This window comes from Varroa destructor, unplaced genomic scaffold (assembly GCF_002443255.2).
Source record: "Varroa destructor unplaced genomic scaffold, Vdes_3.0 BEIS01000004.1, whole genome shotgun sequence".
NCBI lineage: Eukaryota > Metazoa > Arthropoda > Arachnida > Mesostigmata > Varroidae > Varroa > Varroa destructor.
Genome location: NW_019211457.1, coordinates 38,662,686 through 38,679,038, shown reverse-complemented (window position 1 = coordinate 38,679,038; position 16,353 = coordinate 38,662,686). Strand labels below are relative to the sequence as shown.

The 16,353-nt window shown below is 44.7% G+C and overlaps 1 protein-coding gene across 3 annotated transcripts; it reads left to right on the top strand.

The window, feature by feature from the left end:
- The first annotated feature begins 383 nt into the window (after window positions 1-383).
- LOC111249605 (uncharacterized) lies at window positions 384-13,937 on the top strand. 3 transcript variants are annotated; one of them, XM_086986021.1, is made up of 2 exons: window positions 384-1,073; window positions 1,277-13,937. In XM_086986021.1, exon 2 carries the CDS (start codon window positions 5,867-5,869, stop codon window positions 6,890-6,892), a length of 1,026 nt encoding a protein of 341 aa, XP_086842147.1. In that variant the 5' UTR covers window positions 384-1,073; window positions 1,277-5,866; the 3' UTR covers window positions 6,893-13,937. The 3 variants fall into 3 exon arrangements, with proteins under 3 accessions (XP_086842147.1, XP_022659400.1, XP_086842149.1); XM_022803665.2 differs by having other exon boundaries at window positions 384-1,077; XM_086986023.1 differs by having other exon boundaries at window positions 384-5,150; window positions 5,866-13,937.
- Window positions 13,938-16,353: the final 2,416 nt, after the last annotated feature.

Sequence of the window (16,353 nt, the reverse complement as noted above, 5' to 3'; positions counted from 1 at the left end):
CCAGTTAGTTGTCTGCAAGCCTTTCGTTTCCCGCTGTTATGCGGGGTATACAAGAAAAGACGACAAAGGGGGTGTCGTTCTGTACAAAAGCGCTTAGAGCAGCACTATTTTCTAGTAAGATAAAGTACTTGCCTATTGCCCAGTCTAAGGCCTATAACAGTCATACTATACTATTGTATATTAGAAAGAAAAAAAGTACGAACGTTTGATTACTCTACAATAACAAGCTCGAGTGACATTGTTTTACCCAGCTCGTTGTCAAATAAACAGGGGCCACCGCAGATGACTTTTTCCCTTGCCTCGGCGCGCTGTTCCGCCGCTTCCCATGTATTAGTAAAGCGACTGCTCAAATAAGCGGGACACGCGTCTCGATCTCGCTACGTCGTTGTCGTCTGTTGAATCGATAGAAAATGTTTCCTGGCGTAGACTAGTTAAATGGTTGGTCGGTCGGTCTACCGACCGACTTGTTTGTGGCTTACTTCTATAAGGGCTTAACATTGCAGCTCTTATAGTAACGAAAGTAGGAATAGAATTGGTGGTCTCTTTATCTCTACCTTTTCCTTCTCTTACGTTCACTTTTGGGTGCGCCAGCGTCGCTTCGTAGCGGACGGTAGATGTGCCGTAAGGCGCCCTTCTTTTCTTGATCCTAATACAGAAGACCGACAAGGTCCTCTGCTCTATTTAGTCTTCTATTACATGTACCCCTCTTGCATATTCGCGGCATTCACACATCGAACAGAACGACGGAGGTGCGCTGAGAGAAATGCATGCACACGCGTTACGGAAAACGCATTCGTTTAGTGAATTACTCAACTACTGTTGTAGCCGCCGCCGCCGCCGCCGCCGCCGCTCCCTGCTGAGCACGTCGGTCGATTTGCCCTGCGTCCTGAAGTTTGGTGTTTCTACTTAGTGATTGAGACTGTTGTCATTATCCCTGTCGACCGTAACTGCTAGAATGAGACTGCGGCGTTACATTGACGGCGATATGGTCGATAACGTTGACAACAGTGGTGGATGGGGGTTATCGTGCGTCGCATCACACTACGCCGGGCGGCCATGGCGACAAGACTACTGTTGGTAAAAGCCGTAGGAGCATTAGCGCTAACCGGTGTTTCTTTCTGCTTTTGTTTGTCTGCTTACGGTCGTGGACCAGCTACCTAGTAAGGACCGCCATGTGCTGCCAATGGTGGTTAGGCAGTACAGTTGTGAATCTTGTGACGCTATTGTCAGTCGGAACTCAATAGTGTGGTCCTGACCGGTTCTCGTTTGCTTCCAGGCCCTTCGGTTCTTTCTATGTAGTGGTCTGTTACTACTACCTATCTAGATGGTACTACGTAGCATTCTCGAAGCAGAATTCAACCAAGCGATCCCGCCGCTAATGTTCGCAATGTGAGGAGTCACTGAGCGCACCGCAATCATCTGTCGAGCGACTACCCGACCAACCCACCTAAGCTTACGCTATACGTCTGTGCCGCTGCTGGGTCAGAATTTGAAGGCTCGAGAACTAGTGTTAAGCGATTGCAGACTACTGACTGCAGTCGCTCGTGCCTCCTAGTAACGACACTGCCCACTACCCATACGACGATTTTCTATGAGACAACCATCGTCGGCTGCCGCTGCCGCTTATACACCGTGATATGTCGCTCTCCACATTCTTCCTGTCTTGATCTCGATAGGTCCATTCGACGATTTGCACGACGACGGCAACAGCGAACGGTTGGTGCGCTTTATCGCACAGAGAAGGTACAGAAAAACACAGGCCATAGGACCGGGCGCAAGGGTACATGTCACAAAACAGGCCAAAGTTCTGCTTTGACTTCTCAGTAGACTATTGTCGCGACGCTACTGGCCCAATTTTCGTCTCTGGCATAGAGGCAGTTTTTCTGCACGAACGAAACGTTACGCAGTCTAGTATTTAGTAGTTGTACACAAGCACGTAGCAACCGTATAAGGCTCGACGAATTGCACTGCTAAAAGTAAGGCCACAGGACAATTAGGTTACATCGTAGAGCAGATCACATCAATAAATCATTCAGGTGATCCAAACTGCTTCGCCTATTGTTTAATTTGCCTACCTTATTTTGAATAACAAAATAACAAGATGAGGTTATTAAAGCATGGCGATAGTATTAGCTTCTATACAGTTCTTCCGACCACGCTAATATTTTACCTAAAGCCCCATTACACTAAACCCTAAGTCACTGATACAATGGCCTTTATTCGAACATACAATATATATATACGTACACAATTTAAAAAAAAACTATTATTAAGTAAGTATAAGTATTATCATGTTTGCTAGATAAACAGGTCCGATAAAGCAACTTGTCAGCCGCTGGAATCATTAAAACAGGTTAGATGTGGTACTTCCGCTCAGAGACCGTTGCGGGAGAATACTGATTTCACAAAGGTACAGCCAAATTTCAGCAAAGCAAACAAAAAAACGAATGAGCGAAAAAGCTGTAGACTCTTAAAAAATTGCCCAGCTACCAAGAAACGAAGACCAATTTCTCCATGAAGAAGCGAGGTCATAACAAATGTAGCTGTTAACGTGAAAACATGCTGCCTTTTTCAGTATTGTATTAACCACTTTAACTTTAAAAACCGTCCATCAATGGGTAAATCGAGGAGGAGAGAAAAATTATTCAGCGACGCCAACTCGTAGATAGTGAGATACGTGATTACTGGCCCTATACTACTACTACTACTACCCCCCTACAGGCTATGATGCCTCTTCTATCATAACATATAAGCACACCGCCTGGAGTGTATATGTGCATACAGACGTACACGTATATTAAGTACATCGTGGAAAAGACAACAAACACGTAATCCCATATGACTAAGGGATAAGATAACCGGCATTTAGTAACGCGTTTTAGCAAAGCGTCTTTAGGATAGAGGCAATAAAAAAAAATGCCATAAAAAGAAAAACGAATAAACAGAGTCTTTGAGTTACACCTTCGAATGCTTATGAAAGGACAGTCCGGCAGACTTTGTTGATTTTGCAATCTTTACAACGTCTGTATTTTTCACTGGGTGCATTTAAGGCACATCGACGTTATTGTCATTGTTTTCTATTGGTAAGGCTTGACTAAGTACCTGAATGATTTCGAGTACCGAGGGGTGCTCTTGCCCATGAACCACTGAGCTTTCGAAAGGCAGGTCACGGGCCAAATACGGCGAACGATAGTCGCGAGTGTGCGAATACGTGCGCCTTCATGGCTTTTATGGCGCGTTACATGTCGTTTTCTTTGTTTGAAATAATGGTGGCTCTCATTATTTTCTACGGGATGCAATTAGTCTGAAATCACCTCTCATCAAAGCAGCTCGAAAGGTTTGACCGAGTTAAGCCTTCGTTCTTAAAGCGGGCCGGGGGCCTACATCGTTTATCATGCGTACCTTTCGAGCTATACATTACTATTTGTAAAGATCCAGGGCGCAGATTCAAACTCCCTATCGCCGGTACCTATTTGGACTTCATTAACATGGGAGAGAAAGATGCTAGAGGCCAATACTTCGTGTAAAGCAACAAGATCGTGGTGCATTATTTTGGGCATCATGTGGCGTCGTCATCGGCGGTAGCCGATTGCGATAGTGTGACTGTTTTCTCATAAATAATAATAACAAACTCATCATTATAAGCTCGAAATCGTCCCGTTATCATGCAAATGGTAGCGTATCAGATCTGACGTCACTTTTTTTCGTCATGCTGTAAACAAGACCAGAGGTGTGTCTTCAGTAGGAGAATGTGCTTCGGAAAATTAAAGAGTTAGTTCTTCATTTTCCCAATGTTGTAGCTTGCCCATATGCAGTACCCGCTCTCTTATTCGGCAGTCACACGAAACAACGAAATACGTCGACGTTCAGAAAGCTCCTTCAAAGTATATAGATTTGTGTACCTGTATTAGCGCCTGCACTATACGAATTTGATTGCGTTTCAAAAATGTTTACGTGTTTTGCTGACTTCGGCCCGATCGTCCACTATCACTGAAGCTGGTACTTTTCAGTCGCCAACTGACAACGGCTTACAGCAACATCATCAAAAAATCCCTCAAACCTAACACAGTAGAGATCGCACGTTTCCTCCAACAACGCTTCGTCTCTCTCTCTCTCTCCCTCTCCCCCTCTCTCTCTCTCTCTCTCTCTCTCTCTCTCTCTCTGTTACTGCATCCCCCGATTCAGAAGTGTCATGCGAAAATAGCGCCATCGTTAAGCGCGTGTTGCCTGCAGGCCCAAGGTGCGCCTGTTCGATGTCGTGGCTGAAGTGTTTCTTGAACTGCATCTGCATCGTTCGCCACATGGTCTCCACATTAACCAGGCAATCTACTGGGTGTGAGCTAGCCAGCAAGCTATCGAAACTAGTACGGTTCGTTGTTGCTACCTCTGCAATTACGGTTTGTCTTTTCATGTCGGCAATGGCTGATTGGCTGTTCCACCAAACAAACATAAACAACGCACTGAGGACGGTCAAAGCGCTGCTCCCGCCACGACCGACATGCGCGCCAGCAGCTTAGCACACCCTATAGGTCTGTCTGCGAGACGAGAGCGTTCGAGTCATTAAAGACAACCACGTCAGCATTGTTAGGAAATTTGAGTGTAACTGTTGCTGCTGTTTGTAATATATGTACGGTTGCTGATGCTATGTTTGAGGTATATCCAGTCGGTCGCTCGCCGTAGCTGTTCGCAATAGCTCCGTGGCCATGAGTGGCAATGTGGTCGCCAGCCTGGTAGGTAGCTGGTGGCTGCTGGTGCCTGTCCGGTGGCAGGCACCATCGGCGGGTTGAGTGGCTGTGCTGGTGCTATGGGGCACTTGCGTGGCTGACTGGCTAACGCTTTCTTCTGGCACTGACAGTAACCGTCACTGTCGCTGCTGCTGCCGCCGCCGCCGCCGCCGCTGCTGCAGCAGCGACAACTGGCGCTATAGTAGCTGCCCTCACCCAGTCCCGCTGCTTCTCTCCCTTCAGGCGGTTTGACCAAGTGACAGCCTTGACGACTGCGGCACCACGTGCTGGCATCAGACAGTTGAAGGAAGTCGACGCGATCGGCAAAACGCGATTGAATCCGTGCCGGTGACGACAGTATCATCTACTGTTATGCGTTATTGCTAGTTGAAATAGAAGCCAGCGACACGCAAACGGATAATATCGGTTTGTAGTAACGGTGGACGCTTGTGATTGAAATGAGGATTGTAGAAAATTGTACGGTGCTCACCAACAGCAGTAACAACATGTGACATTTAGCGAGTACAGCAGAAGGAAACAATTGTAAGCGTTCGATTTTCAGCTGCATGCACCTCGCGTGTAATGCCGCTCAGTTACCGACGTGACCCCTGCCAGTAGAGTTTCTACTACGACTGCCGCTTCAGTGTCACGATTCGAAACTAGCAATAATTTGTTGTTGTTGTTGCTGCTGCTGCTACTACTACTACCGTTGTTGTTGTTGTTGTTGTTGTTGTTGTTGTTGTCGTTGTTGTTTGTTTGTTGTTGTCGTCGTCGTCGTCGTTGTTGTTGTTGTTGTTATAGTGATGGACCTATTGCAGTGAATGCAGTGGTCGACTGTGCAATTCCAAAGTGGGTGCCGGGGGTAATCAATTCGTGTCACCCCCCCAGACTCAGTACGACTTGTCTGCATCATTGGATACCATTTTCGTGTGTTTGTTGAGTTTTAATTGCGGGACACGCGTATTGGATATCATTGCCAGTGGAGAAAGTACCTGTTGCGAACTTTATCTCGTCAGTCATTTATGTGTGTTTGTGTGATCTGTCATAGTCATAGTCATATAATATGGCGTAACATTGATTGGACGTTATTAGCACCATTTTGAGACGCTGTTGAAGTTGTTCATCACCGCTGTTACTTCAGGATGAATTTGTATGATACGCCACCCGTGAACGACGGGCTTGCAGCTGCTACGGCCATGCTCGACAGTAACAATGGACTGCAGAGCGCTGGACGAGGCACTAGCAACGGCGGTGGTAGTGATGGCGGTCGTGCATATGACTCGGCATCCGAGACGACAACTGCTCTTTCTACGGCTGATCTATACGCTCGGAAAAGGCGCGGCAACCTACCGAAGGAATCAGTCAAGATTCTACGGATGTGGTTGTACGAGCACAGGTATAATGCTTACCCTTCGGATCAGGAGAAGTTGTTCTTGAGCAAAGAGACTGGACTAAGTGTTTTACAGGTGTGCAATTGGTTCATTAATGCACGTCGTCGAATCCTACCAGACATCATCCGAAAAGAGGGTAACGATCCATTGCAATATACGATCACGCGGAAGGTTGGAGCGGGTTCGACAAGTCAGAGTTCGCTGACTAGCTCGCACACTAGTACTAGTAATGCGTCCGGACAGAATGGTGGCTTACATCAGGTGTCAGCGACAACAGCGCTTTCATCAGGAACAACGACAACGACGCCAAAATTTGGCGCTCCGATTCATCGTACAACTGCGATGCTTAATCACCACTCGTATTTGGCATCACCCGTCACCTCGGATTCGGACGATCTTGATTCCGACTCCGAGCGCCTCCTCGATGACGATGAAAGCTCATCAGACTCAATGCGTCGGGAAGGCGGGGGTTCGATGCCGTTGAAACTCACCGCCCGCTGGCAGCGAAGCCATGAGCAAGAACAGAGTCATGGTGGGCACCATGGCTTCGTTCATGGCGTAAAGCGCAAACGACACTCGGAGGACGATACCGATGAGTGTTCGGATGACACGGGCGTCTATGGCCTACACACACCATCTCCACCACCTCCACCATCGTCGCCGAAACGTCGCCAGTCGATCTCGTCTATTCAACACAAAGAAGAGTTCAGCAGTCTTCTCATGCTCGTCGAAGTGGCTATTCGGGAGTTAGATAAACAGAAGACACCTAGTCTGTGATCAACTGCTACGGGAAGATAAGAATTAATAATATTACCTTGCTCACTGTTACTGCTACCGCATTATTACAGTTAATTTAACTGCATCGATTATGAAGACCGCAAAATCTTCGGCAAAATGTTGAAAATGAAAATTTCAAGAACCTAGGAAAACGTGCAACGATGATCGTACAATGAGGAAGATTGATTAAGCAATTGATTGAGGCCCAAAGATCACAGATCGGCATTTCAATATTGGCAAGAAGAGCAGACATATTTTTACTTGCTGATGCCCCTGCTCTCTTCGACCTACCTATCTTTACTCTAACATGTAGCAGAGGCTGCATTGGGCATATTCTTCTCTGTTTTCTGGGCATATGAGGGCGAGAGGGAGACCGCCCAACCCCTGTCGCCTACAGCCGTCCACGTTGCTCGTCGATACCAAGATGGCCTCGTTAACAGCTCGAACGTAGCCTGTACAACTCACATGTCGGGACATGTTGGTATTATGTTACAACGAGAAAAAGCAAAATTGACAAATGTTAAACTATGCACGACTAGTAGTATCCTGTTCCCTGATATATGGCATTATCGTACCATAATTGTCAAGTTCAAGCTACCGCTGAAATCCTTCTTACAGAGACGAAATCTGTTATTTATCGAGACACGACGATGTGTCAGACCCAACAGCAGCAGCAGCAGCAGCAGCAGCAGCAACAAAATCTGAATAAGTAAATTAATTCATTAAAAAATCATCGATCTTTAAACTGACAGTAAACGAGTGCCTGAGTCCTGAGTGCTGTCCCGTTCTTCACTTATGAAGCTATATGCGAGCGAGGGAGAGATGGATGCTGTATGATAATGAGCAGATTTCGTTCACAGGGGGTCGTTCACACAGGAAGAAAAATAGCAACATGTAGCAGATACACACACTCGAATACAACTACAGACGCGGCTCACAGACACGCGGACGCACACATACTTTGAAGGATACTCTCATGCAGATATAGCACAGGAACTAGAGAGAAAGCGAGCCTGGCCGTCGGTTGACTTTAAGCAAATCATGGCCCACCTTTTCGGCATGGACTTGCGCCCGGCGACGCCAATGAGCTTGCCTGCGTGCATACCTAGAACAACGTGTGCAGAGCACTCGGACGGTGGAGTCGGCACCAACGAACTCTATAGCAAAACTCTCCATCACTATATCTTGCTCAATCCATCGATCGGACGACAACCCCACTAGCTGGGCTCTACGATTACTAACAGGTGGAGTTGCAAGGCATTAATTAGCCGATGTGCTTCGTGTATGGTGCAGCCCTGTTAACCGTTCATTGTTATAGAAAATAATAGTATAGTATTTCGACCGTATGTGTGAAAACAATTTGAAGAACCGAAGTAGCCAGCATGTGCCGTATTGTGTGATAGAGATGTTATGAAAGACGACACAATAGACCGTACGCACCATCACCATGCTGGGAATGACAGTGGTTCAATTTGTGTACGTTATATGACGCGGCCGTAATTGCGGTGTCGCACCCGAATACACACATATACACCCATACACGGAGCGACAACATACAGATCACAACATTGCGCCAGGAAGAAAAGTGGGCAGGGGGTGTGGAACTAGGCGCTGGGAAAAGTGCCGGACGCCTGAATGAGTAACGAGCACATGGTTAATCTATTAAGGGTAGATCAGCACGAGTGAATCTTAGTCTTTCCCTAGGTTTTTTAAAGGCTTCCCTTTCTTTCATTTGTTTCTTTTACTAGTACGTTTTTCACTGCAGCTCTTTCTACCTCTGTAGTTTTACTCGGTGGCTCAATGTGCCTTAACCACTACTGCATTGTTTATCTAACTCTCGCCATTATGATTACCAGTTATACTAGGATCATGTATTTGCATCAACGATTGCTGATTGATCCAGCTTCCTTGCCATATTCACCACAGTAAAAAAAAAAAAAAACAGAGCAATTAAGATGTTATCGTCGTTGTTGCCGTCTACCCCAAGTGAAGCTGCCGTCACACGTCTAGCATGGCATTAACTATTATTGCGAATATTTCGTTGTTGTTTTCCCTTGAGTCGCTTCCGTTCACGCTACCATCATGCATCCGCCAAATCAAAGCTTTTTTCAATGACTCCTTCTTGCGAAAAATGAAGCAAGCAGTTAGTAGCTATAAAGTATAATTCGTCCCTAGACATAACAGTAAATCGAGGGATGCGCGTTCATAACCGGCCTGCGTGCCTCAGTGTCGACGGAACGTTTTGGCACGTAACTTGCGGCTGATTGAGGCGTGCGGCGAACAGCTACGTAGTAACACGTAAATATTTCTGAGGCCCAACACGAGTGGGCATACAAGGACCAGTGGGTTATGCTTCCAGAGATGTTGGGGCTTTGGCGCCGGTGACGGTAATACCTTGTTGTAACTACAGCATCACCAATAATGCGTTGGTGCTTTAGCAATGAGCCCACCCCACCCCACTTCAGTGCGATCTGCAGTGGGTTACTCCACTAACCCGAACTAAGTCTTTCCGTTGCTTTATTCACTGCTGACTCGTTATTGTCTGCTATGTGTGATAATGCTTCTGGACGAAGTTATATTATTATAGCACGTTCCGCTATAAGCGACATCGGCCATGTTTCGTGCGGCGCCGAATAGTTACGAACTGTCTCGGGGTTGCGAGTCTGCTCTAATTGCTGATAGCATATGTTCCTTGCTAAAGACATTATCAGCCGAGATCCACAACGCTCACGCCTAGCGACTGCCAACGTCCTGTCGCATGTCCGTTTGTGGCCAGGACGTTTATTGTGGCCACCTTTAAGCACGCCAGATACAACTTTATTCGGACAGATTTCGGCAAAACCGGTAGGGAGACCATGACAGCTGGTCGAGCGGGTCTGGGCGGGCGTTAGCAGAAAGCAAGCTAGATGGCATGTCTGTCTATTTGTCTGCGTAGTCGTGTCTTGTTTTTTCTGGCTGTGTAGATAAATATCTTCCTTCTGGTTGACTGGCTTGAACGGACCGAGCGATTAATCCCGGTTGGAGCGTTCGTTTCGAGGGAAGAGACCTTTGTAGCGGCGTACGCTATGCAGCCAGGGCGAGTTATCGTGAACGAATGAAATATTAAAATAAAATTGGAAGAGGTCGACCCAAGAAACAGCCAGAGCGTCGCCACTAGCGGGCAATTAGCTTGAAGTGCTGTCCTCCCTATGGCAGCGTTTGATTTCTCTTCCTTGCTTCGACGATCGATTCTAACTTCTGTTTAAGCTAGCGATAAGAACCAAAATAGCAACAGAGCCATCTACCCCTTAGCCGTGTCCTATTATATAACCAAAGGACAAAAAAATGTGTTGTTGTCACCATGTTATTTTAACGATACGGTTCTCCCACTCGCTTAGAAACTGAATGATTTGTTCAAGATACTTAGCAGCGTCGCGCGGCGAGGGCCGACAACACCGACTCGAGCCTTCTACGGTCCATAGTTCTGAGAGGAATCATTAGTTTTTTGCCATTTGTGTTATTGCGTTGCAATTTTTTGGGCTCTGTTGTGGCCATAAATGTCTTATTTTTTTAAATATTAACTCTTATTTTTCACGTAAACTACTTAAAAAAAGGCTTATTTCTTATCTATTCGTTTTATATGAAGATAAGAGAGTTACTTTCATATGAAACTTTAAGTAGATATGTATAGGATAGGGGAACTGTTCGTTATGTTGAGTCTCGCCTTGTTTTACGTTGTCGATCATCCAACAATTCGCTTATATAGATGTCTGTACGGTCTTTCTCCAATGCTGGCCGCCTTGCGACTCTGGTTGCCGCTCTCACTGATACTGTTCTATCCGATCTGATACACCTCGGCTACGATAGTAAAAAGTACGTAAAATGCTGGTCGATGCTTTTTTATGTAATATTTATTTTTGTTTATCCGCTATTTCGGTCAATTGTGTGTTTATTTGACGGATGCACAGTACGAGGTGTAATTTGTTTTTGGATCGATCTGGTGTTATCTCCTCATACCTGTAGAGTACGACTCGCAGGTAGGACGAGGCGCAATAGTGCCCCGATATTAGGGAGGACCCCCGCAACTGTCAAATAAGAGATCGTTCCTATGGCGGTGCGGCGTTATTGTTGGAATGAAGTGGAAGCCTTAATCAAGATTAAACGCTGTATCGAAGAACAGAGGTATCAAGCTTGGGTGCCCTGATTGAACATAAGTGACGATAGCGGAACGGTGAAAACGTACACTGCAAACGTAATGCTAAAAAGCCATTTTTTTTGAGGCGCAACGACGAAGGCCGACGAAATCATATGGGTATGGCAGAAGTAGATGGCAACAATGTTGGCCAAACCAAATAGCGCATTTAGGGTTTTTGGGCTATAACGTAGCAACGACTATACAAATAGGGTGACAAATGTGTCAGCTAATTTATTTATAGCTATTTTGGAAGAAAATACCAGTTAGTACTGTTACTGGAAATGTTTCTACCGCTATTATTGGTATTGCTAGCATTATTTTTTATGACCTTCAAATGTACTTCTGCTTGCAGCAAGCTTCCATTATTTCACCGGCTTAGCACTACCCTTTTTGTGTACACATTAAGAAATACAACGTAGGTTTTTCTTCTTGTTGTCCCTCATAAACTGTTTGACGAAACTAGAAGTTTGGCCAACTACCGTGCGGGTGACCGAGCAGTTACCTGCCTCATTGTTGGGTTCATATAACCCACTTTGGCTAGCAAAATTGTTTGTGGCTGTGGGCGGCATTGACAATGGCAGTCAGGCACGAAGGCATTAAACGAACCGTTTCGAATTACGGAATTATATGCTCCAAAAAAACATTGACTGACACACACACACACACACACACACACTCTATGACATGCAGCCAACATGCAGGAATAGCATATTTGATAGATTTTGTATAAACAGACATATAAAAACACTTCGATGGACTTAACGTAACTGTTTATGCTTAGCGAATTAACAAAATTACATAAAGTGACAATGTATCTATAATAGATGTCAGTCGCTGGATAATTGATTTTACACGTATTATATATGTGCGTATATAATATGATGAATCCAGATGATGTTAAGGGGACACTGTCTTTCGAGAGGAGGCCTACCGCTCGTGTAGCAGTGTCGATGTATAGCTTTTTTCACAATGATGATACAGCTACAGATCATCATCGTCATGTTGGCGTTTAAATCAGTTGACATATCAGTCTTACAAATGCGTTTGTCACTTGGTCTTCCTTTGTTTTGGTCACTGGATGCAGATACGAGAAGCAGTTTGCACGCCCAGCTTAGACATTTTTTTGCCGCTCTCAGCTGAAACTTACATGTGCCTTATGCAAGCATAAAGCTCGATGCGTCAATGTGGCGCAGTGGTTTCTAGCCGACGTTAGAACGGATGCGGCACGCACGTGGTGCGCGGGGGGTTCAGATTGGTGTATCATTTTGTTGTATGGCACCCCCCTCTTCCAGTTTGTTGCTTGGTTAGGTGCCATGGGTGTGCCGGTGTCGAGGTGACATTGATTCGGTATTAGCGGCTTTTAGTGGCTGTTAGCGTTAAGCTGAGTAAAATACAAACCACCATCACCATGATATAGCCCCTCTATTAACCGCGGCAGATTAGACTGAGTCGTCGCAACTTTGACAAAGCATCCTGGGAGAGCGCTAACCTCCAGCAATCCTCTGATACCGAACACTAATATGCCCTCTTCGGCCCCTCCTGCCCCCTCCCCCAAAAGTCGGGGGATTTTATGATCTCCGGCAAGCTGTTCTTGAAGCTTTTCTTCGTTTTTAGAGTTTTTTCGTTTTCCGTCGTTAATTAGTTGAGTTTGGTTGATTGATTGATTGATTGATTATAGCGCGCGAATACGTGGAGTGTTTTTATTCGTTGGTTGGGTCCTGGCGCTGGTGAAAGTGACGCCGGCGTGGCGGAGGGTGCATTGGTCTGGATGTGGGTAGATGGTGCGTCGATGCAATATCATTGACGGTGCAAATGTTCTCCGTGGCCTATGTTGATCCACAAGCTAGCCGACTGACCAGACGGCTCGCGGTTGATTGATTGATTGACTGACTGACTGACTGACTGACTGGACGATTCATTCTGGGGTGAGAACATGCCCCTGGAGCAGCGCACGAAGCGGAAGAGAGACGCGTTGTTGAATAGAGTGAAAAACAAACAACGCGAAACGATGACTGCCGGCCGGGCACGAAATTTGGACAGGAGTTCCAAGTGACAACTCGAAATACTACTTATACACAAACACAGATACACACACATAGATTGCATTGCGTTTTCAAGCTTTCAATAACTGAGCCGAATTCCTATGATAATGGTGGGGTAGTCGGAGTTTAAGAACCGGTAATCCAATTGGAGGTAGCTGACGTTGAATTAGGTCAAGAGATCAAGTGGAGTATGTTGTACATAGGCAAACATATATATATATATATATATATATATATATATACACATACACATATATATATATATACATATATATATATATATATACACATATATATACGCATATAGGTGGAAGAAGATCGGTGGCCATTATTGTCATTGCGTAGAGTTTGATGTCTAAATACGGATGGATTAAAGAATAAGTGATGTATAAAGTTTTGCTATTATTACGGAAATGGATTCGACAAGAATTGTTGCTAATTGAGTAGGAGAGAACGATGAAGACGACGGTGAAGTTATGACATATATAGATAGATAAATATATTTACCCATTACTGGGGTTTCGGTGAGCATTCATGTCGTATGTATCATGGTGACAAACTAATGAAACTGTAATGCTACCACGATAGTGCTAGTATTATGAGTGCTGTGTCACGCTGAAGGTGAGGCTTTCTAAATAAAAAAAAAAAAAAAAATACGTGGAGGGTCTGAAAGTGGCGTAGAATTATGAGGCAACTCTGTACTGTAAAAAAAAAAAATAGAGACACACAACAAACGAAGAATACACACATCGCATTTATAATTATAGTGTATTATTATAATTATCAACAACAAAATATAGCATTAAAATTATTGCCAGTTGAACATATATCCGTGCTTGTTCTCATTTACTTTTTAGGTATAGGTAGTATACGGATCCATGTATGTATTGCTAATTAACAGTACGAAAAAAACTTTTATAAACGTAAAGTGTATATGTGCCGACGTCTCTATAAGCAGATGTCAGCAACTTTTAACTCAGATGTCCAGTATATAAACGTGCCGCCGTGGGTCAAACATACGTCGCACAACCGTATGATAATTACTAGAACTTCATTATTGTTATTATGATATACCATAGTATATCTATATAGTAGTATACAGATAATGCTATAGTATAGTTTAAATATAGTATGAATTGTCGCAGCAAACGGGAGACCCGATTGGGCTTTGGATTTTTACTTTTTTTTTTTTCTTTTTTTTTTCTGTATATGAGCATATGCTTGTACGAGTTTAATAGAGAAAAGTGGTTATTCGTTAGCTCATTAGTAAGTAATGTATATATATATATATATATATGATAATAATTTCTTCCTGGCTGTAGCTCATCGGGCGTGTGGGACCAGCTAAATCTATGTTTAATGTTGCTTGCGTCAACAACGGCGTGCGACTCAACGTTGATGTTGTGGATGCTCACTCGTCTCTCAGCTGCTGTTTTCTATTTAAGCCGCCGCCGCCGCCACCTGCACCACCTCCACCTCCATCTCTACCACCGCATCACCGCCATTACCGTTCTCTATCGTCACCCTTATAGCTAGACGAAGAGACTACGCAGAACGAGCCAATGCTGCGAGTTTTCTTTTGTACGGCACGGCGGCCGCTCGCATCGGTGGCGGCGATTAATACTCAAAAGCTCTTCGAATACACTCGCTCGCACTAGGATACGGCATATTTGTCTATTTGGTTCGATCTATTGATTTGTTGTGTGCGTCTCGCCTGTCCTATCCAGTGCCTATTTCTTCCTTCTTAAGAACTGACAAATTCAGCTGATCGACTACCCTAACAGCGGATATTTTCTTCCCTACTTTCGCTCTCTTTTCCCTTTATTTTTCGCTAGTCTGATCGCCAAACCTACAACGTTATGAAGTTAATTTCACTATACCATATCTGCTCAATGGCCTGTTGGATTTTATCGTTTAGCAACAACGGCTTCCCCAGTACAATATTGCTGCTGTACAAGTTTGTTGATACCGATAATTTCCTCGACGGTCGCTTGTGTCGCCGAAGACAGTCGCTTAACTTCGTCGCCAACGGCTGCAACAGCAATCAGCCGGTGGGCTTCGGGTGGTTGCTCCCGGATCGCTCCGAACACTGCGCGGTTCAATGCTGCGGCTACGGCTGTCAAGGACGATCGGAACAGCCCCGAACAAACGAGCGGGCGACGTACCGACCCACCAATGTTAGTTCAGTAGTCGCACGCTTCGTCAGCCGCTCTGTTTGCGTCTGTGCATTATACTAGCAATGTCTACGCTCCGGTGCTTCGTTCGTGCTGAACGAAATGAATAAAATAATCAAATTCGTCACTGCCATTGTCGGTAGCGAGAACAAGAAAAGAAGGCACGACGTCATCGTCGACTTGGTGTCAAGATTTGAATGGGATTAATTTATAAGAAATCTTATTATAGTGAAAGTGAGATACATATTTATTTACTATGTAGATAGATACTATTTATTTACTATTTAGATAGATAGATAGATAGATAGATGTCATGACAAAGTTTACATAGATCTGGACTCTTTACTATTCATCTTGGCAAATACTGCGGTATTTGCAGGTTAATGAATCTTGCCTTTCAGTATGGACCGTGGTTGTTATCGGCGAGATTTTGTTAGGTAGGTACTGTTCCTGCCCATCATTTAAATGCAGCGGATTCATAAGTTGTCCTTTCAGTTCTTCAGGTCTCTTTTGCCCTTTAGTAGGTTTGCCAAAACGTGCTTTCCATACATTTTTTTGAAGTAATTTAGTAGAACAATTATTTTTTTTTGTTAATTGGGGTGTAATTAGGGTACACTACTCGGATTTATTGCTCGAATCCGTGCAGTTCAATAGCGAATTTTATTTCCAGTAGGATGGAACACCTGTACGCTATCGTTGTGGTGTAAGAACATGGCTTGATCGGAATCTTTCAAACAGATAAATTGGAGAAAGAGGTGCCACAGAATGCTCTGCCCGTTCGCCAGACCAAACGCCAGTGGACTATTTCTTATGGGAATGTGGTAATACCCCAAAAGATAAGGCCCATCCCTGAAAATCGACGGAGCTGGCGAATTTAAAAGCCGTTGAGTTCGTGGATCAATAGCCGACCGATATCAGCAATGTATTGACCAGAATAGTAATCATTTTGAGCATCTGTTGTAGGGGAAAAAGTTCTGCATTTTGTGTCGACTCTTTTACAGTCTTAATGCTCAAGTCAACTGAATCATAATCATTAAAACTATGCATAAAGTCCTCTGTATATTAAACTGT